Source organism: Clinocottus analis, unplaced genomic scaffold (genome assembly GCF_023055335.1).
Source record: "Clinocottus analis isolate CAN_PGR_092001 unplaced genomic scaffold, fCliAna1.0.p SCAF_8, whole genome shotgun sequence".
NCBI classification, from domain to species: Eukaryota; Metazoa; Chordata; class Actinopteri; order Perciformes; family Cottidae; genus Clinocottus; species Clinocottus analis.
This window is the reverse complement of record NW_027176240.1, coordinates 10,010,071-10,032,601: the sequence shown is the minus strand read 5'-3', so window position 1 is coordinate 10,032,601 and position 22,531 is coordinate 10,010,071. Positions and strand designations below refer to the sequence as shown.

General features: G+C 39.2%; 2 protein-coding genes across 3 annotated transcripts; both read left to right on the top strand.

Annotated features, from left to right (window-relative positions):
• The first annotated feature begins 1,355 nt into the window (after window positions 1–1,355).
• On the top strand, window positions 1,356–16,506 carry LOC137780099 (exportin-5). 2 transcript variants are annotated; one of them, XM_068568441.1, is made up of 33 exons: window positions 1,356–1,564; window positions 2,140–2,261; window positions 2,356–2,428; window positions 2,717–2,854; window positions 3,170–3,352; window positions 3,468–3,494; window positions 3,584–3,769; window positions 4,165–4,241; window positions 4,333–4,377; window positions 4,477–4,567; window positions 4,748–4,831; window positions 4,934–5,059; window positions 5,140–5,230; window positions 5,321–5,449; window positions 6,401–6,516; window positions 6,626–6,778; window positions 7,122–7,163; window positions 7,256–7,345; window positions 7,477–7,676; window positions 7,760–7,862; window positions 8,658–8,839; window positions 9,130–9,230; window positions 9,328–9,424; window positions 9,524–9,660; window positions 9,827–9,924; window positions 10,067–10,113; window positions 10,740–10,849; window positions 11,648–11,707; window positions 12,234–12,325; window positions 12,413–12,520; window positions 13,646–13,783; window positions 14,214–14,378; window positions 14,629–16,506. In XM_068568441.1, the coding sequence occupies exons 1-33, from the start codon at window positions 1,463–1,465 to the stop codon at window positions 14,773–14,775; spliced, it is 3,660 nt and encodes a 1,219-aa protein (XP_068424542.1). In that variant the 5' UTR covers window positions 1,356–1,462; the 3' UTR covers window positions 14,776–16,506. The 2 variants fall into 2 exon arrangements, with proteins under 2 accessions (XP_068424542.1, XP_068424541.1); XM_068568440.1 differs by having other exon boundaries at window positions 6,623–6,778.
• A 4,542-nt stretch (window positions 16,507–21,048) lies between these two features.
• Window positions 21,049–21,701, top strand: LOC137779794 (cystatin-like). The gene is made up of 3 exons (XM_068567985.1): window positions 21,049–21,342; window positions 21,417–21,524; window positions 21,612–21,701. Exons 1-3 carry the CDS (start codon window positions 21,109–21,111, stop codon window positions 21,699–21,701), a joined length of 432 nt encoding a protein of 143 aa, XP_068424086.1. The 5' UTR covers window positions 21,049–21,108.
• The last annotated feature ends 830 nt before the right edge of the window (window positions 21,702–22,531 follow it).

Below are 22,531 nucleotides of genomic sequence, written 5' to 3'. Positions count from 1 at the left end.
TCAGTCCAGTTTTCTGTTGAGGGTGGGTCGGTTTGTAACCAGTTACAAGTGATTGCTTTTTTTGCTGCTACTGTTAATATTTTCAAGAGGTACCTGTTATTGTCTGTAATTCCTTCTGGTAAACCAAATAAAGTGATTTGCATGTAAATTGAATCTGCTGCCCCAGAATATATTGCGTAATTGCCCAAGTGTTCTCTCCTACCCACAATTTCTCCAGCATGTATGGTTTGTTGTAGTTAAGTAGGTCTTCATTTAGGGGTAAAAAGGAAACGAACAAGGTTCTTCCAACTGAAGAACATATTTGTATATTAAAGTTGATGAAATATGTCACCCTAAGTTTAGTTTTGATTATTTATTGAATCATGTATGTCCTAATATGATAATTTATGTCGTAGGGTTTTACTAATGAAATAAGACATACACACTAGACTAGGGCTCCATCCTATGGAAGCCCATTCCCGCAACGCAACGCAAAAAAAAAATTAGGACCCCCCCAAAAAAAATGAAGACCAAAAAAAATAAAAAAATTAAGACCAAAAAAAAAAAGTTGTCTTTTTTTTCCGTTGACTTGAAAAAAGGCAACAAAAAAAAAGTTTCATTCCAGGAGAGAAATGAGAACTTGACTACTGACTACAAATGGCAAAATTACAGTTACAGCCTAAATATAATTGTAGCTAATATATGTACAGACAAAGTACATTGTTGGCCTTCCATTGACCATTTTTAAGAACTGAGTAAAATGCAAAGTCCACACATATATTGAATGAATTATTTACTTTAAAGTAACCCATCAATACGGGCTTACAGGTGGTTGACATTGCCAAGCAAGCACTGTTTTATATTCAAGTGCTCTTGTTATTTACTAAAAGATATTTTGAATTGAAACAAGATTGTACTTCTTTTTTTTACCTGTACTTGTTTTGTTGTATGAACAATACATATTTACATTTACATTTAAATTAAGGTATTGTAAAACCGAAGTGATGAAATAACGTATTGCTTAGATGTTTTCTTTATTTTTGTCAACGAAAAGAAATCTATATTTTTTTTTCTCCCTATTTTTTATTTTTTTGGTCCTAATTTTTTTTTTTTTTTTGGTCCTATTTTTTTTTTTTTTTTGGTCCTATTTTTTTTTTTTTTTTTCTGGTCCAATTTTTTTTTTTTTTTGGTCCTAATTTTTTTTTTTTTTTTTTTTTTCTGGTGCTAATTTTTTTTTTGTGCCGAGAATGGGCTTCCATATACATCTGATTGATTCGTGTGTGTGTTTTTTTAAAGGCGACTACAACTCCCATAACTCCCTTTAAACACCAAGCCAACCTTTCACACGGGCAGCAGCACATTTGGAGCACGTTGGTAACGCTACTGCCTTCCTGAGAGTGCGCAGCCCGCTGTCGTGCAGGTGTTTTGCATAGTAGAGCTCGTCGCCTTTGCATCAACAGCGTGCCAGACACGACCTGAAGTCATGACTGACCAGGTGGCCGTCCTGTGTGAGCAGCTCGTCAAAGCTGTGCATGTGATGATGGATGCAGGAACAGGACAGATTTACCGACTGGAGGCCCTAAAGGTAGCATCGTTATGGGTCGCGAGCTAGCTGCTAGCTAGCCGAGCTTGTCATGTGTTGTAGCTGTTGTAAAAGTAGAACCATGTGCCCGCAGAGCTGAATAGATATGTGTTGTTAAAGGTTTAGTGTTAGTTCATACAGTTCGTGTACGTGTGTTAACATTAGTTAAATATGCAATGATGATGGTGGTCAGATGGGAGCTAGCCGTAACTTATGATTACCACTTCACAGCAACAGCCACTGTCGACTCTCGGTCCATTCATTCTTCGAAATCGGAACATCTGGTTGAATACAGTCATACAGATTTGTATGACAGATGGTGCTCCATATATATGTATATATATATCATTCATTTGAACTTTATGTATTACAACTTTGTACCTAGCTTGAGTGGCTAACGTCACTTGGTCGGTTAGCTTCATGCTATTTGAGTATTTATAGTTTTAATACTGTAGCAGCTGTCAGCACGCGCTACATGTGTACAGTAATAATACGATGGTATTATTATTAAACCTGCTTGGATGTAGTTTATCAAACCAGGTGCGGTGACATAACATGTTTTATTTTTTTCACAACAGTTTTGTGAGGAGTTTAAAGAGACGAGCTCCTTCTGTGTCCCATGTGGCTTACGATTAGCCGACAAAGCCCAGCCAGCTGTAGTGAGACACTTTGGTTTGCAAATCCTGGAGCACGTCATCAAGTGAGTGTAACATATAACCGAAGTATGACAAGTAATTACGTGATTAAAAAAAAACAAAAAACGGTGGATGTGTAAAAGCAAAATATTCTTGCAGGTTTCGATGGAACAACATGCAACAACAAGAGAAAGTCCAGCTGAAGGAGTGTGCCATGCAGCTGCTGTCAACTGTGGGTTTGATAGTAATAGGATGTCAACAACATAACCACCTGTCTTGTGGTTAAATCAAATTTATTTTGTATAGCCCAATATCACAAATTACAAATTTGACTCAGAGGTCTTTACAATCTGTACACATACGACATCCCCTGTCCCGGGACCTCACATCGGATCAGGAACCCTCCTACCTTACTTACCCCCCAAAAACACTCTTTTATTCTAGTGGTAATTCTGCCTTACTGTCACAGTTGTAAACACTTATTATCTGTTACTTACCTATCTGTTTGGGGTCTTTTCAGGGTACTCATGCTATCCTGGAGGAGGAGAGTCACATCAAAGATGTCCTGTCACGAATCACTGTGGAAATGATAAAGAGGGAATGGCCTCAACATTGGCCAGATATGCTTAAAGAGATGGAGGATCTCACTAGCCAAGGGGTGAGTGATGTGTATAGAGTGTCGATAGTTTGTTACTGCATATTAGTTGTATTCTTTGCTAGCTTGCATGCGATTTTAATAAAGTTATGTAATAATGTAATCGTACCAGTTGATTAGTCATGTTCCTTTTCATGTGGCATTATCATGTCAACTTGGCCGAGAGTAGATATTAGCGTTAGTTAAGTATACTACTATATAACTAAACAACATCTTTTCCACTTCACTCAGCCCTTTAATCCTGTCACTATGGACTTTAAAAAAAGTCAGATGTGAGTAAATAAAGTAAAAGCAAAAATACCCTTATGACTTCTATAGGCGGCACAGACGGAGCTGGTTATGTTGATCCTGTTGAGACTGGCGGAGGATGTGATCACCTTCCAGACGTTGCCCAACCAGCGGCGCAGAGACATCCAGCAGACTCTCACCCTAAACATGGAAAGCATCTTCAGCTTCCTGATGGCCATTCTGAATATTAATGTCGAGGATTACCGTAAACTGGTCAGTGGGGTCTGAACTTAACTTTTGTAGCAATAGGTAGCATTACGAATTTACTAATCTCATGGATTGATATATTATTATTTCCGTTGCTAAATTACTATTCTTTTTCATCCAGAATGGGACCCCCGGACATGAACTACAGGTAAGAAAACATCATTGCATCACTTCTCTAAAAGTCACCACTAATGGACTAGATTACTTACCTTCCTTTTCTTTATTTCCCACACACAGGCCAGAGCTCACTGTCGAGTTGCCGGGGCTACGCTCAATACACTTGCAGGCTACATCGACTGGGTATCTCTGGTGCACATCACCACCGGAAATTGTCATCTACTGGAGATGTTGTGTTTGCTGCTGAGTGAACCAGAGCTGCAGCTGGAGGCAGCAGAGTGTCTGCTCATCGCCATCAGCCGGAAGGTGAGCCGCAGGCACGAAACATGCTGTTGAAACTCCATGGTGAAGCCATAATACTATGACTGCATGATATCGTAGAAATACCAGATTTAAATATAATTACTGGGAAAGTTGAGCCATGGGAAAACGATCTGCAGATTCAGCGCAAAAGCGCCACCATGTGGCTATTTTTAACATCCTTTGACCCATAACTCCTGAAATAAGAGTTGTGGATAAGAGTTATTTTTTTTACAGAATTTCTAGACAATCTGACAATTTTTTATTTTTTACAACATTGATCTTTAGCTATAATTGTAGATCATGTGACTCAAACTACAGTATGCATACTGACTGCCTCGAAAGTGTGCATAAAACTGACAATGATAAGACCTGTAATAAATTGTGTCATTCTGCCACAGGGCAGGCTGGAGGATAGGAAGCCATTCATGCTGCTGTTTGATGATGTGGCCATCCATTACATCCTTTCTGCTGCCCAGTGAGTACAACTGCTTCTTTCCATTTCGCTCTACCAGTTCCAACATGGTATCCTCACAACTATTGAATGGTTTGTGTCTGTCGGGTTACAGGTCAGCAGATGGACTGGCAATATGTAAGACGTCCGCAGAATCACAGTAAGTACCGTGACGCACTGTAAAGCAGTCATAAAAATACAGAGTAAGTTTGTTCAGTGCATCTAGCTACGACTTATCGTCCTCTGTATATGACTTTAGAGCAGTGGAGGTGGAGGAGCGGCGTTATATCTTCCTGAAGAGGCTGTGTCAGGTCCTGTGTGCCCTGGGAGGACAACTCTGCTCATTAGTGGTACGTTTGTGTTAATTTGGCCACTCATTAGTTCCTTTGCTCTCATGGTCTTTTAACTGGGCTTTGTCCACACACAGTACATACACATACAGTACAATATGTACACACATAATGTAAAATAACAAAAAAGCTTGTCGTAACAGTTTAGGCTCTTGTTTAAATGTCATGTTCTCTCCACAGGGTTCAGATGTAGAGGTCGAGGTACCTGCAAATCTCAGCAAGTACACAGAAGCGGTTTTAGCCTTCACTACACATTCTAGTCAGGTGAGAAGATGATAACTTTAATGGCATTTAAATCAGCAGAATATTCATCTTTCGGCTGTGTTTGATTTCTCTTGTGATTTGTCCCCCTTTTTTTTCCTGTAGTTTTTAAAGTCATCCACTCTGGCCACTTGGGGAGCTTTGTTCCGACATGAGACTCTGTCAAAGGACGCGGTTGTTGTTGAGATGGCCGTCAAATACCTCAGAGCGTCCATGACCAACCTAGTCAAGGTGAGACACTGATGTGAGTGCTTCCATTACCTTTGTACATGGAAGCCAAATCGGTGTAACGGTTTTGTCTTTATCCCCAGACTGGATTTCCATCGAGAAACGATAACCCAAGTTGCAGCTACTCCCGTGCTGACTTTGACAGTGACGAGGATTTCAATTCGTTTTTCAATTGTAAGTATTATGGATTTAGTTTAAGTTTAATTAAGTACTCTTTATTTTATTCCTTGGATGTTTTTCACAGCGCTTGTTCATATTTAACAGCTTTTCGAGCGCAGCAGGGAGAGGTCTTGAGGATTTCATGTCGCATTGTCCCCCTGGAGGCGTTCCAGATAGCAGCAGAGTGGCTACAGTATCAGATCGCGAGTCCTATTGATACTGGCGATACAGCATGTAAGTGTTTGTCCTCACTTTTGACACGTATACAGGAGGATTTTTTTATACATCGGTTGTGGTGGATTTGGTTTAACACAACGGTCCCCAACCTTTTTTTGCGCCACTGACCGGTTTCATATACAATATTTTCACAGACCGGCCGTCGCGATGTGGGCGGTAAATATGACGAAATAAAATGATATGACCGGCATAAAGACAATTATAAAGTGACAAAAATACAACTCACCATTACGCCGAATTCGTGAGAAGCCCTGAGCTTGTTTCTCTGCTACGAGCCGGTCCCATCTCAGGGTGATGGGAGACAACGGTGTGTGTTCTTTTAATTATGTCCTGTCTACTCCGTAACTTAAACCCGCTTCACAAAGACAGAATATTGAAAATGGAGGCAGGTTTTCAATGTTTTTTTTGGTGATCTCAGTATACTCTGCCTTGATTTTAATCCAGAACACCGGCATAGTTGGAATAGAAGTTTTATTTTTGGGGCAACCTATCACATAAGGTTCTGTCAAAGGTTACGCACAGACTGATGTATCCGGTCATTTTTCAAAATGAAAAAATCTTTCTAACCATAATTTTTATAATTCTTTTTCATTCATTCTGTCTGTGCAACCTGGTACTAATGGACTCACCAACCGGTACCAGGCCACGGCTTGGTGGTTGGTGACCACTGGTTTAACATGTAGAATATGCAGCAAAATGGATTAAAATGTTGGCTTAAATTTACAGCAGCAATCCCCATTCACCACTCGAGTACAACAGACTTATTTGGATAGTGATGTGGAATGTCCATGCATTAGCAAAACATGTTTTTGAACTTTTCGGATCCTTCAATTGAAGGTTTTTGTTATACTGTGAAAACTAATCCAAGTTAGTTGTATATACATGTTGATGGTCAGAAATTCGTACAAGCAGATAATTTACTTCTCTTCTCTCTCTTCCCTTTACTAGCTAAGACTACTGAGGGCCTGTGCTCCCTCTTGTCTCCATCAGTGGTCCAGTGGGATGCCATGACTGTCTTCATGGAGTGTGTGGTCACACAGATTTTAAAAAATGTGGAGGAAGAGGTAGCAGGAACACTTTTATGTAACAGAACAAAACAGTATGAGAAAAAAGATGTTGATTGTAATGGTGTGATTGTTTGTCCCCCTTTCGTCTACCTTTACTGTGTAGCAGTTGCCTATTGATCAAAGCATGGAGCTGCTGCAGGCCGTGCTGAACTACAACACCAAAGACCCACTCATCTTGTCCTGTGTGCTCACCAACGTCTCTGCCCTCTTCCCGTTTGTTAAACAAAGGCTGCATTTCCTGCCACAGATTCTCGACAAGGTCAGCTGAGTTGTCGTTGGTCACTACATATTGCGTGTGTGTGTTTTCTTGCGTTGGTTAAATGTGGTGATTTAGGATGTTGTTGACTTGTAAAGGATATTTAGGTTATATATAATAATATATAAATTATATAATATATATATATATATATATATATATATATAATATCATCATTCATCATGAGGGAACAGAGTCTGAAAATTAAATTCTATTTTAAAATACAGCTTTTTCGAAAAAAGTTGTTCCATAATTTTACATTTTGTTATGTTTCTGCGGCAGCACGGCAAGTACTTCTAATGAATTGACTTTGACTTCACAGTATTTTATTATTTTATCCCTACAGCTGTTTACTGCCATAACATTTGAGGTTGATAAGGAAAGTACGGTAAGAGTTGACTTTTATAGAACCAAATATAGATACTTTTCCTTATCTTTTTTGTCCAAGACCAAAATATATATATTTTCTAACCCCTTCAGGCACCTCGGACCCGAGCTGTAAAGAACGTGAGGAGACACGCCTGTTCTTCCATCATCAAAATATGCCGGGATTATCCACAGTACATCCTGGTAAATTTACATACATTAGATGTTATATGAATATATGTCTGCATAAAATGTGTACCTGAAGTATAGCATGCTGATGAATAGACATGAGTAGGTGTTTGTGACTGACATCTTTTTTTTTCCTTCTTCTCCAGCCTTGCTTTGACTTGTTTTACAGTCACGTCAAGAAGTTGTTCTCAAGCGACGCCACGCTCACTCACATGGAGAAATGTTCGCTGATGGAAGCACTGGTGCTCATCAGTAACCAGTTCAAAGACTTTGCGAAGCAGAAGGCTTTTCTAGATGAACTGATGGCTTCAGTGGTTGCAGACTGGACCTCGGATGAGATGAGGCAGTGCGTTAGATTTCTCTCTATTTGGGTCACATGGTACATGACGTGTTTCAGTGTCATTGACTCCTTATCTCTTTGTGTTTCAGGGTGCTGTGTGACCCTGCTGTGTTCCTGTCCTTTGTTGGTGCCGATCAGGTGGTCAATGAGCAAAATCGAAATGTAGACACAGCGGGCCGTAATCGGTGTCGGGTAAGTGTGTCGTTCATTGGGGGCGTCCTTCATGGTCATAATCAATTTTTGGTTAAAGTGACCGAGAATAGGAGTCCAGGAGGGATATTGAAGTTAACCATATGTTCAACATATGAGTGTAACATTAGAAATGGGAAATGTATCAATATAATATCAATATTGAGATGTGAGACTAGATATTCTAGTATGGCATAAGTGTCGTCTTTTCTTTGTTTTAAAGGCTGCATAGTAGAGTGATGTAATTACCAGATTGTTCAGGCTGTTCTATTTGTTTTGCCTTTACCTACCTAATCCTAATCATTATTTCCACATTACAGATTGGTTATTTACCAAAAATCTCAATGTGAACATATTTTGTAAAAGTTGTCAACCAACCAAAAGTAGTCAACTCAACAATATCGTCGCATATTCTAAAATAAAAAAATATTGTGATATTTGATTTCCTCATGTCGCTCAGCCTCAGGTAGCATTCTAACATTTGCTAAGTAGCACTAAACAAGGATGGATAATGGGAATGACAAAGCCATTAGTTTTGCAGATATTTGGTCATTAAGTTAATTATTGGACAAATCAAGGTTTAAATGTGATGACGTGAGAGGAGACACAAATAAACATACAACATTTAATGGCAAAGCTGTTGAGATAATTCAGTCTGGTCTAAAGTGAGAGAAAGTGATAATGTCATCCGTAGCCATGTCGCTAGCATAGCGACATGGCTACAAATTGCTTTTAGTCACCTATGTAATAACTATTATTCAAGTGTTTCTCTCTCTTTTTTTTTTGACCTTCCTCTAGCTGAGCTTCTGCTTGTATGCCATGTTGGGAGTGGTGAAGCGGTCACGCTGGCCTGCAGACCTGGAGGAAGCCAAGGCCGGTGGCTTTGTGATGGGCTACACTGCTGCAGGAGCTCCCATCTACAGAAACCCTTACACGGCCCAGTTTCTGGTCCTGCTGCCCAACCTGCTGGCTCTAATCAGGTATGCCAGTCATGGGGGGCAGTGAACCTTGTGTCCAGCCACGTGGAAAACTTTATTGAACTCACAAAAACCTGAGGATCATATTATTGTCAGATTTGAGGTTAGTTACACATGATATTGGTATGTCATAGTCTAATATGTGAACAAACACATTAACCTTGATTTCTAGGTGAGACTTGTATTTATGCATTTGTGTGAAAGGGTTATCAGTAAGTCTAGTGGTCTCAAAATACTTCCTGCTATTATACTGATCTGTGTCTTTTGTGTCTTTTCTTTGCTCCTTACTGCAGGACGAACAACAGTCTGTTCATGCCGGAGAACATGGCTCGTCTGAGTGAGTCTTTCTCCAGGGCCCATGAAGTGATGGATTCAGATAAAAATGTGGTTCTTGGTAAGAAGATCTTTCTCCACATGGTTTCTGCCAATTAGTGAGCCATCATCATCTGAAGAGATTCTGGTTAAAACCTCGTAAAATGGGCTTTCTCCAGGTCTCTCTCAGCCTCTCCTCGATGTTCATGACTCTCCTGTGAATAGAACCAACCTGGAGCGGATGCAGGGATTTTTCTCCACATTATATGACAACTGGTGAGTCTTTTCCCAGACTTTTACTTCCATATTGATTACAGCTCACATGCTGTTGCTGATTAAATTCTTCCTCCTTATCTGCTCTCTTTACCTTTGTAGCTTTCACGTCCTGGGAAATGCAGGTCTGTCCTTACAGCAGGACTTCTACACCATTGAGAGGTTAAGCGAAGAAATAGCTGGTTCTGCTTTTCTCTCCCTCGAACATGTTCCTGACCACAGACTTCGCCCTATGATTCATATCCTTATTTGCTTTTACCTCATTTGATTTACACAGTTTTTTGTTGTCTGAGGTGTAAAAGATCTTTTTCCTACACAAATTTTAAATGTATTCGATAAAGCTCTCTACCAACAAAAGCTGAGCTATTGCTTCATGTTCACGTGAGATTTTCTTAACAAGTCTACGGGTGTTCCTGAGGCAGTTGGTGCTGGCGTGTCCGCCGGAGTACTACAACAGTCTCCTGTGCCCCCTGCTAGGTCCTCTGTTCGCCTACATGCAGCAGGTCAGATCTCCACACTTCCACTTCTGTAACACTTATTTCATACACATCTTAATCTCATCGCTATAGCACTCTGTTTTAATTACTCAGTCATTAATGTTTTTGTTGCCAAATCTCTTGGTTTTGGTTCTGTTTCATTCTACAGAGACTCGACGCCAAGTGGCAGGTCATCAACCAGAGGAGCTCTGTCAAGTAAGTTGTGCTATAATGCTTGTTGTTGTTAAACATAATAACTGAATGCTGAAGTTAAACATGAATGCCTCAAATACAAATCACAGTTCATTGTGATAATTGTTAATTGTGAACCAAGCAATTTGTGAAGCAAGAAATAATGAGGATCAGTCTAAACAGCTAGTAGAAAGATTTTGTGGTTGTAATTTTTTCCCACTTTTTTTAGTAGTGGGACCTGGTTTAGTTGAGAAATAGTGTGTTAGGGAGCCCGTACCACCTGGACCAACTGCTATAAAACTCTTGATATGTCCCACAGACTTCACTTTTTAACCAGGAGTATCTGACAATTGGTGGAGAACACCCAGCTGCATTATCCATGCAATTAAGCCGAAGGCAAAACATTGAGATGATCATTTTGAAAGTAAAATGCTGGTATTGTGTTTAGCTGGAGAACAGCACAACATTTTCATGTAAGATATCTATGAAACACAGTTCCTTTTGAATCTTTGTGCAGTTCAAAATAAGCACAGATAAGATCTCTTTTCAAATCTCTCAAAAGTATCTTTTGCATATACTGTATATTTAATTATTTAATGACTCTCAAACTGGTTGTGTGGACTTACTGGTAACCTGTTGTGTGTTTTTAGTGGTGAGGATGAGGAGGAGGAGGCACTGTGTCAGGACAGTCAGGTGACGCAGGAGATTCTTGAGGAACAGCTGGTTCGCCTGCTCAGCAGGGAGGTCCTGGATCTTCTCAGTAAGTTTCAGCATCTCTAGTAACTTATCCCATTTACTGACAAGTAAAGCAAACAGTTGTGTCACAAAGACATTACAGTGAAATGTAATCTGACACCATGTAAAAGCCTGGTTAAACTTAAGATACATGCACACTTGATTTATTGATAACTGTTAACTGAAAATGATGATGTCTCTATAAACAGGTTATTTTGAAATAAACTGGAGTTGAAGAATTAAAAGTGAAGGAAGTCTTGACCAGCATTGCAGTTTGTTCTATGTGCTAGCCGCTGCATTTCTTGGCAGAAGTATTGATTAAAAAATAAAATATCTATTGTAATCACAATGGTGTTACTTCTATTTTATGACGGCACTATAATGTCCCTGTCTGAACTCGCCATAAAGCGAAGGATTAAGGGAAGCGCAGGGCTTATTCCTTAATGCTGCTTGTGCACTTCAGTCCTGTGGGAAGGTTGGGTTTGTGCCAGCTACACAAGCTAAGAACGGCTTCAGAACGCATCAGGAAATTGCAAATATCAGCTGGATGTTGCTGGATGTGGTAGACCCATAGGAGTTGTGTTGGGTAACTAACGACCCACTTGCTCCACTTTTAAAATGTTTTACTTCCACTGTGCACTCCCAAACTGAAATAGCCAAGATATTGAGCTTTGAGGGTGATTTTTGATGTTTGGTATTGAAAATGTACTAAAATATATTGGATTTTCAGCAACTGGATCAGCTTTCACTCAAGACCGACTGTAAATTGGAGAGTTAAGTTATTATGGGGCCATAATGCTTCTTCTTCTGTCTTCTCTTTTAGCTGTAAGCTGTATTTCCAAAAAGCTGCCTGAACCAGCAGCAAATAAAGAGGAAGTAGATGGTAAGAGTCAAATCTCAAATATTTGGATTTTTAGGCAAACGCAGCACGATCTCACTATTACGGGCATGGAAGAGGTCACACGGGATGTGTGGACCAAATACTGTGAAGTCAAAGTCAATTCATTCAGACTCTGTTCCCTCATTATTTCACAATGATGATATTGCCGCCAACCTATACTCATCCTTCACAAGTCTGCAACAACCCAAATCACCACATCTAACCATCACAAGAAAACACCACACACACACACACACACACACACACACACACACACACGATGTGATTAAATACGCACATGTAAAAAAAGTATTTTTTATATATAAATAATTAATACACACTGTCTATATGTTTCTTCCTCATAAGTTTCTTCTTTTTCTTGGAGAGAGTTATCCTCATCCATCTGTCAGTGCTGTGATGTTGCTCAGCTGATCAGACAGAAACAAAACAAATACCCAGAATCTTAGACTGTTGTGTTTTTTTTTATTTTGACGACGGCTGATCGCTTTGCTTGAATATATTCTCTTAGAGGTCGACATGATGGATTCAGTGCAGGTGGCGGCTCCTGCCCAGCCCACAGAGGAGCTGACTGAGCTGGGAAAATGCCTGTTGAAACACGAGGTCAGCCTAAGACGCATGACATCCAGAGGACAGCAAGGTCATACATGCGGGATATAAACTGAATGTCTCTCTTTTCCCTCGGTCCAGAACATCTACATGACCCTGTTGACCCTCTCCTTCACCTCTCTGTCATGGAAGGACACGACAAACTGTCACCGCACTGCTTCAATGGTCTGCTGGACGCTTCTGCGGCAGGTAGCACAATGCAATCTAATATCTTTTTCCCCTTTTTATTGTTATACTTTTCTTTTTGAAGGTTGAGACTGGCTATATTCTGTGTATTTTTCACAAATCCATTGCAATCAACGAAACGTTTTGACTTCTCTACCCTGTCTGTGGCTCTGATTTGGTCCTCCTGAAGATGTACATCTTTTAAAGCTGTGCAAAAGTATAGTAAAAAAAAGAACTGATGAAAATTATTATTATTATTATAATTATTATAATAGAAGGCAGCACTGCCTTGCTCCCACTAAATGCACCGCATGACGGGAGTCACACAACATTTCTTCCATTAATTGAAAACGTAATGTCACATTAAGTCAAGCTCAGCTAGGAATAATTATACAGCCGTACTGTCGGCAGGGAACTCTGCATCAGCGAGAGAGAGACACTGTGTCCTAACAGCAAGCACTGAGTTATCTCATGTAAACAAACCACGTGCCTCTGAGTCAAAATGTAGACGTAACTACTTAAAAAATGTGCAGGGTGTACTTGCAATCTTCCTGACGTTCTACCTGCAGCCAGCTGCCACCGCAATAAGGTTTTTGTAGTGAAATGAGGTATCGTATCGTAACTTCAATCATCTATTCCTCGTCCAATGCAGTGCTTTCCAAGAGAGCGACGGGGATGAAGAGAAACTTGTGGTCCAACAAAAGTTCAGCTAGTGTTACGCAGCCAGTTAGGACACGGTGTCATGGACATAATGCCCCAAAATAGATGTTTGAATAGTTGAAACCTGTATGTTAAGAACAAATATTCAAATGTCATGTACTTTCATTTTGAATAAAAATTTTCAGAAACCACAGGGCATTTAACCAAATGTTTCTCAAACGTGAGTTAATAGTGCATTTCATTTCAAAATGCTTCTTTGCTACAATGGAAATCTGCAGCAGAGCAATAAGCTACTTTAGGCTTTGGATATACTTTTGTATTTTCATTAAGCCTTTAACATTTATTTGAGTACTAATGTATTTGTATTCCCATTTAATGCACGTTTTGCCTTTGTCAGTTTTTTTGTTTTAATTAAATGTTTCAGCTTATGAGTTGAAAGCAAGCCACTACATATTTTTTAACATTTTTGTCCCACATTTGTCTCTTCAGGTCATAGGCGGTAATCTTCTTCGTGAGGCGGTCACATGGTTCTTTACCAGTGTCCTTCGAGGCCTTCAGATTCATGGGCAGCATGAGGTCTGCAACTCTACCCTCTCTCAGCTGGCGATGCTCATCTATGAAAACCTGGTGAGGCTGAAGGCGGCCATCTCTGCGCTTTGTTTCTGCTTTTGTTTGATCAATTAAAGAAGTTGCCTAAAACTGCAACTAACCATTTTCATTAACATTTATCCTGCCTATTATTTCCTTGATTGCTTTGTCTATAAGATGTCATGAAGTTGTATTCACTAACATGCTGACAAAACCCAATGATATCAAGTTTTTATTCCATATATTTTGTTTATAATCTCTATTGTGAGGGTGTCCTCGTCTAAAATCTTTGCATGAAAAATAATAATTGATCTATTATCAGTAAGTAGTTTTTGATAAATTTTCTGATGATCAATTAATTGTTTAAATCCTTATAGTTCTTTAGGTGTGATGAATGTTTAAATCACGGAACAGTCAAGTCTATGCCTTCTCTTTTTAACTCCTTTCCTGTCCCGTCAATCTGTTTTAGCGGCCTCGATACGTAGAGCTCAGAGCGGTGATGATCCAGATCCCAAACATCAGTGTGGAGACACTGGACCAGTACGACCACAGGCTCATAGACCCCAATGTCCAGAAGCTTGGAGAAAAGAAGAGGAAAGACCAGTTCAAGAGGCTCATCGCAGGAACAGTGGGGGTAATGCCACATTTCGCCACTAGAGGGCAGTGCTTCTCTGTTGTATCCCACTGTAGACCGCTTATCAGAGGTGGCCGCACACTTCAAGGCAGTACTCGGCACTGATTCTGGCTGTGCTGTAAACCCTCTGTGCTCGGCAGCAAAAACAATGTGCAGCAGCTCAATGAGGCCGTACAATCTAATGAAATTCTCTCTGGTAGATCTCCAATAGCTGTGTTTAACCTCTCCTCTCTCTCCCCGCTGCCAACAGAAAGCTCTGTGCCAGCAATTCAGGAAGGAGGTTCATATTCGGAATCTTCCATTGCTCTTTAAACAGCCGAAGCCAGACAAAGATGTACCGAGCATTGAACCGTTGGGCCTGGAATCGCTCTTCTCCCCGGAGAATAAGACCCTGTAGAAGCACAGAGTCGTTCTCATGGACTTCATTCTGACTGAGGACAGTTATGTGTACCATCCGGCAGTGTCTCTCTGCATCCGCCAGCTGGAGCGGCGCGACTCTACCGAACATAACTGTCAACACTTTTCTGTTTTCCAAAAGGTCTTTTTTTTATCTCAACCCTGGTTGTCCCACAGCAGCAGTCACACTGATAAGTAATATTCTTCCACTGGTCATTTGTGCAGGCTAGTATTACACAGTAGATCCCTTTTTAAATTCTATTGCACACGTCTTCTCCATTATCTTGCTCATATCAATGTATTTTGAGCTATCGAAATGTGTGGTAAATATGTCAGATTGTGTTAAGAGACGATCTTAAAATATCAGACGAGCCAGGGATATTTGCTCTGCAGCAGAAGCTTTATTGAGCCACAACATTATCAAGAAACGGACCAAACTGTGTTTCACATTGCGGTCTTTTTCATTTGAAGAGGCCATATTTACTCAATGCCCAGTATCATGCACACAGTATGTCAGATGTATGTATGAGCCGTGGAAATCTAACTGAGCTTCAAGATGGAAAAACAGCAAAGAAACAGGCATCTAATGATATCCCAAAAAAAAGAGCAAAGAGTAGAGAATTGCTGCATGAGTAGCCTGTTAGGAAAAAGTGTGTGGTGTGTGTGTGTACTGTAGGGCCTTAGAAACCTTTTGTATTCGTAAAACCTTAATTTCAGTTGTTAGTGTTGCAGGTATGTCATGTGACCAAGCTGCTGCGCTCTAGGTTGTTTTTTATTCCGAGTCAAGAAGAAAAAAAATCCTTTTTTTTTTGCCGTGATTTCCTTTGACTGAATGAGCTTGAATGCGGGCTCTGATTCTGAAGTATTTGCTAAAAGATAACTCAGGTGCGATGTTCCCTAAGATGGGGTGAAGATGCTTTATAGAAACATAACCAAGAAAAAAATGATCAGTTGAATTGTGATTTCAAGAACGGCTACTGTAGATATAGCTACGAACAACCGTTTACTCGTTTGCAGACGTCACACAGCGGTTAGTTTAGGCATTGGTGGTTTGCATTTGACCAGTTCCTCATATCAGCACAATTTTCACAGCCCAAGTAGTGTTTTGATTTGCTTATTTAATGCATCGCACATACTACAAATATTTCAGCCACATATTGTGCCAAAATATTGATATACTCTGATGCAAAAACCTAATCAGATACAACTTTTATTAAGTTTAACTCAACTAATGTGTATCTTCATCGAAGTCTCTGTCTTTTGGCTGTTTATATTCTGTTTTTAAAAAGGTTGTTTTGTTTGTTCTAGTTTTGCCAGTCATAAAAAAAAGATGAACCAGCACTACATTCCTTCATTATCCAAAGGATTGGTTATAAGCTTAATTTGTTGGATATATGTTGCTCTTATTTAGCTTCTAGGTAGTGCGATTTGTGTAGATTCAGGCCGAACATATATGGGAGTTATTTTGGCTTAGAGTGAGTCCCCTTTAATAAAGACGAGGCTGGTCTGCAGATATAACGAATGGGTTCACATCATCCTGGCCCAGGAATAGGAACATTTATGGAGCTTGAAGGAGTTGATTTCCCTCTTTGTGCTGATTGTTTGTTTACATGTCACCATTTAAAAGAAAAGCTTGTTCAACACTAAAATGTTCTGTACAATGGAGATAATATGCTTTCTAACACTGGTGTGGTTTATATTTTGGTTTTAAATAAAAGAAATAAGATTTTAATATCTCAAATTTATATATTTCAAATGTATAGAAACGTAGTGAAACTTTTTTTAGTTATTTAATTGCTACGGATTAACATTTGTGTTTTATGAATTATATATTTTCTTTTGCTTATGCACCATTTAACATTTTGCCAAAATAAGTTGCAAATATAAATTAGGGTGAAATAAAATCATAGAGGAACAAGTAACTACGATATGAATAGTGTTCATATTAAATAAATGTTACTATCAGAATCACAGTATTATGTCAGTGAATCTTTTACGCAAATATCTATCTATCTATCTATATATATATATATCTATATATATCCACATATATATAGATATATATAGTAGCTGGTATTATACACAATGCATCCTCATAATTTTGATCTAGCAGAGATCTTTATTTAAATTTGACCTAGCAGAGATATTTACAGAGTGTTTACTCTCTTTGATGCATGCAGGTTTTGTCCTCTGCCACTAGAGGTCAGTGCTGTACCATCTACAGTCAGGTATCCCCTCTTACTGGTCAGACTAAAGAAGACTGCTGTCTGTGCCTTTTTATTATCATAAGTGGGGAACAGGATTGGACCAAAAACATAACGTTGTAAAGGTGTTCAACAACCATACAAGGGGAAAAAAAAAATGACCACATGCTTTTTTCCTCAGCGTGTCTCTCATTACTCTTAATAAAAGAGGTAAATAGTCCTGGGTTGTAAAGTTGGGCCGTGGAGCCACGGTGATTGATTTTCAACACTTTAGTGCACAATAACTTCTCAGTAAACTGAGGATGGAAACAAACATTATGAAGTTGATATTGTGAATGATTGTGGTAGCAAACTAGCTTTTTTATTTATTTATACATTAATAGCAAGTTTAAATAACCACGCAGCCTCCAGATCTAGTTTTGATTTTGTACATTTACCCAAGATCAACAGGAATATGGTTGGCTATAGAACACATTGACATCAATATCCATGCTATCAAAGACTGGTTAATGAGGTCAGAATGAGAATGTATCTTTTATTAAATAATACTATAGCTACAAAACATCATTACACCAATGCATTAACACAGTGCTCTCTCTTCTCTTTTTTGTCTCAAATTGACTGCAGAATTCTTTGAAACCACCTCAATGGGGCAGTTGGGCAGCCATTTACTCCATCTGAGTCCCATCAAGGGAGTGTTTCTGTCCAAAACTAGCCAAACATCTGTTAAACCTACAAGAGGTACGTTTGTGTACACAGATATACAACATGTACATATCCTCTAGAGCTGTGGTTCTCAAATGTGAGATTGTTTGAAAATATTTAAATATATTTAAAATGATCATCCATTTAAAAAAATCATTGTATTAAAAGGATTTTAAATATAGAATTTGTACAATTTAGTTTATTCCGAATATTTATTAAATAACATATTAAATCAGACACTGAAGACAAAGCACTGTGTATTCTATCTTTTTTTTTTTTTTTTTAACCAAAAATGCTTTGCACTTGGCTGAAAATATGTTGAGAAGCACTGTTTTAGGGGATGTTTTGCGAAGGATTATTTATTGAGGGAGAGACTTCTTGGTGTTTGGAAACGCAGTTCTGACTCCAAGTCGATAGGGGGCGATAACGCGCCATGAGCCCACTGCCGTAAAATAGCTTTATGGAAGAATGAGGTTTGACTGTAGTTGCCAGCGTCCATCGGTGGTTTGTTGTGTTTGCTATTGTGAAATAACATTGTGAATGCATGCATTCATTCAGGTGGGCTCAGTGTTGGTGGTCAACACGTGGTCGTGTTGACGTGCACGTGTCTCGCACTCACACCCGAGCAGTCCAGCGGCAGCAGGTTAACAGCTGTCGGCGGAGCATAGACGTGTTAAATTAAAAGGTGACGTGAGGCTGTCAGGTGCTGCCCTTTATGGTGCCCTTGTACTGTCACAACTTAAGTACAATTTGAGGTATTTTAAAAAAAAAAAAAGGATTTCCATTTTATGTAACTTTTTACTCCTATATTTTCTAGTTACTTCACAATATAAGTATGTTGCATACTAAATGTTATAATCAGTTAAAAAAAAAAAGATTTAACTGAGCTACTAGTTTATGAAGTTGGGAAAATGAACTCCCTTTTCCAGCATGTAATAATACTGATCTAATGGTATCACCTTGACGGGGCTTGACTACTTTTACTTTTGATACCTTCAATAAATTTAGTTAGTAGTTCGCAGGTGTTATGTGTGTGTGGATATTGTTTCTTCAACTTATGTAAAGATGTGAATTATTTTTGATACAATTGCTCTTATGTAATTAACTGCCGTTGCTGTTTACTGTTTACCAACCTCACATTGTCCTTAAATTAGGTCGGCCCAAAGCTATTTAAAAACATTTTCCGACAAATTTACCTTGGCTTTTCAAATCAATTAATTTCAACTAGGCTATATTGGCATGCCCATGATATTACACAGTATTGCCAAAGTACATTGTACTAAACAAGGCATTATATGTGTTCTATATTTGTTTGTTGAACCAGAATAATGGCGAGTAAAATAATATTAAATGGCAGCACAATTATGTGAAATAGAATCTAGTATGAATCTAGTATATAATGTACCATCTGTACCAATGCAAGTTTTAAATAAGTTTTAAAAGCTCAAATAAAGCTGTATAGTTTACACAGGGTTTAATTTAAGAACTTTATTAAAAGGATGAATCAAGCTATTTAAAGTTGACCTGACCTTTAATTTAGAGCTGAAACAATTAGTCCATTAATCGATCAGCCTTTTGACAGAAAATTGTTACGCAACTATGATAACCAATTAATTAAAGTAATTTATCAAGCAAAATGCCAACCGTTATCGGGTTTCATCTTTTTGAGGATTTGCTGCTTTTCTTGAATATCTTTGAACTGTTGGTGAAACAACAATGTAATAGGGAAAATTGTAAAAAAAAAAATATATTTAACCTACTAATCAATTAATTGAGTGAAGAATCATTAGTTGCAGCCCCGCTGTAATGATTCCTCCCGTCCATACTGAAGTTATCCTCACCTAGTGCACAAAACAAACAAAACCCGGCACCCATCTTCAGTATGCTGTCCTCCACCCACGCCACGGGCAGAGGAATGTGTTTCAACCTTTTTTCTATAGGAAAAAGATGCTGTAATTGTGGATGCTTACCTGAAATGAATAACAATTCATTTAGACCCAATGACATTTACACATTTATTGTAAACCTTGTTCGAGAGTTTATGTCACTGGAAGGTACACCAATTAACGACTTAAGGAAAAGCAAGATTTAAAAAAATAAAGGGAAATTCACTGCATCTGAAAAGTATCCACTATCCTTGGATTTTGTCCTTTTTTTCCCTTCGATATCATGAAATGTGTGGAAATGCTTAGTTTTTGCTCAAGGAAAAGTATTTAATGACATTAATAAATAGTTAAATAAAAAGTCCAAATATGAAGCAAAATTAATGATTGCAAAATGTACTCTTTAATTAAATACAGTCCCCTTTGGCAGCAGTTGCAGCCTTGATTGCATATAAATGGATCTGTGCTTTCACCATGCGTCTTTGCAAAACTGCTCAAGCTATATCAAGTTGCATCCATCAAGCTGTCTTCTTTCACAGTCTTTGTAGTTTTCTGCATGTCCCTCTACCTCCACTAGCCATAGGGCCTGCATACTGCAGAGAAGCATCCTCGCAGCATGGTGCTGCTGTCACCAGAATAGTAGCCCCCTTGCTGCAGTGGTGGCCGGCCACACAACTGCCTTTGTCACACAGACTCCAAATGTTTTAAGGGGTGGTCTGCTTAAGGCACATTTAGTGCAGTGCTATTCAATATATCTATTTTAAGGAATATTCAATGGACTACGAATGTCATTCAGTAGCCTTTTTATGTAATAGATAAGAACTTGAATACTTGTTTTTTTGCCAGGAAATATTGGCCCACTAACCGGCGGTTAGATTGTAATTAAAGCACTCGATTACACACAGGTGACCTCCGTTAAGCTTAATTATGTACATTCTAAAAACAATTCACAACAGGATTGATGATTGACCATGTGTGTCACTTCAATGCATATTTTCATGGTTATGTTTTTAAATTAAAAGTGTGTGTTGCTCAGTGTGGGAAATATCTTTTGTTATTACTATTGTCATTTTTTTAAACAAACGTCAATAGTGTTTAATTTTTGTATTTATTTATTCATTTTACTCTTCTCGCTGAATTGTGTAGCCATAAAATTGGCTCGTGTGGAACTGACAAAAACCATGGCGGTAAGGACGCATGTGCCAATCACTTTCCTCATAAATACATAGTGTGTTACACATTGCCGCATGTGTTTGTTAATCATGTATGAATGAGTATTTTGTATATGTTGCTGTATTTCTCTTGACAAAACATTGCAGTGTTCCTCATACTTACAACTTTCAGTCATTGACACGTTGGCTTGTTTCACAGCAGCAGCAGTGGCACGAGCTTGTGGCTGCAGTGGTGATTTTCAGGTCGGACGTAAATGTTTTAATTAACAGATCCGAAGCAGGTGTGCGTTTGCAGCCAGCACGTTTTCAACCGGCTTTGAATGCGACCTCTGCCATTTATACCCGACAATCTTGGCTCTTATTAGCTCCTATGAAAGGACTTGTCGGGTGCAAGATGTTCGTGTGGTTTTGTATTTTCGCGTTTGCTTCGGCCTCTTGCCTGCTAAACGCCGGGAAAGTGATGACCGGCCGGCCACACAAAGTCCCGGTGAATGGCGCGAAGGTGTTGAGGGCAGCCCACTTTGCTGTGGTTGAATTCAACAGGGCCAATGCAGAAGAGCAGTTTGCTTACAAAACTGTGACCATAACGTCGGCCAAACTTCAGGTAAGACTTAAATATTAAGTCATGTACGTACATGTCATAAACACGATTCCCATAACGAGTTCCGTTTCCTGTAGGTCGTCGCAGGAAGAAACTACATCCTGGAAATGCTGCTGGGACGTACGATGTGCAAGAGGATCTACACTGATGACGGTGAACCATGTGTTTTCAACTCTGAGCTCAAGGTAAGTTCAGGATTCGATGTGGTGCTTTTTTTTTCTTTTCTTTTTTTTTTGTGGAAATTATAAAAATGCACAAATTTGCTATTCCAGGAACTTCAGTGCCGCTTCGTCGTAACAGAAATCCCTTGGAAAGGTTCACGTGTACTTACTCTAAATAAGTGTCATCCATCTAATCATTGACTGCTGTTCTGATTGCTGCTGGTGTTGCCAAATAAACGGTTAACCCCGAACAGTGTTTTAGTGTTTCATAAATGGGAGCTTTTTAATATACTGTCCACACCCTCTATGTTCAAAAACATGTGATTTCATTGGCTCTCAAATATGCCACTTGTTCTAACACCCGAGTTGAATAAGTTCAGTGACCTGCACTCACACTGCATTGTATCAGGCGAAAAATGGCATAATTATTCCAGTGAGTGACTGGGGCAGCTTTACTCTGCCTCGTCTCTCGGTGTGTGTCCTGGCAGCTGTAAGGCTCTGGTTGCGTGTCAAGCTTGGTCAGACACATGGCTGCTAAACGGAGACGAGGCTACACCTCTTCACACTACAACCGCGGTCACCAGAAGGGCTGGGCATGTAGGATTACAGGCATTTTCAGATTACTGCTCAGCAAGACTGAACTGTCTGCTACTCTGACCCCTTTTTTTCTTTTCCTTTTTTTTTACTGGAAGAATAGATGTTTCACTAATGTACAGAAACGTACAATGCATTGGATAAATGAGGTCTCATGAATGTAGTTTGTTTCGGACATTAGTGTTACACATCTGCTCTACCACAATTTCAGGAGTCCTCTCAACCATATGTTTTTAGGGCGTCAGAGAAATTAGGGGGGGAAAATTGGGATTAATGACTGAGAAAAACATGTTTTAGTTAAAATGGCAGACAATACTAAGTGGTGTGGGGGCAAAAGGGGCAGCGTCTGTTTGGCTTTGATTACAGTAAACAGCCACATGGATAAGCGGTACATGTCTGCGCGCACACACCCCTCTCACCCAGCCCATAATGTCTCT

Bases quoted from the DNA above. Each gene is read 5' to 3' on its own strand.
- LOC137779794 (XM_068567985.1), top strand. From the start codon at position 21,109: ATGAAAGGACTTGTCGGGTGCAAGATGTTCGTGTGGTTTTGTATTTTC. The intron at 21,343-21,416 runs GTAAGACTTAAA...CGTTTCCTGTAG, and splicing joins TAACGTCGGCCAAACTTCAG to GTCGTCGCAGGAAGAAACTA. The intron at 21,525-21,611 runs GTAAGTTCAGGA...TTGCTATTCCAG, and splicing joins TTTTCAACTCTGAGCTCAAG to GAACTTCAGTGCCGCTTCGT.
- LOC137780099 (XM_068568440.1), top strand. From the start codon at position 1,463: ATGACTGACCAGGTGGCCGTCCTGTGTGAGCAGCTCGTCAAAGCTGTG. The intron at 4,242-4,332 runs GTGAGTACAACT...GTCGGGTTACAG, and splicing joins TACATCCTTTCTGCTGCCCA to GTCAGCAGATGGACTGGCAA. The intron at 10,850-11,647 runs GTAAGTTTCAGC...CTTCTCTTTTAG, and splicing joins GGAGGTCCTGGATCTTCTCA to CTGTAAGCTGTATTTCCAAA.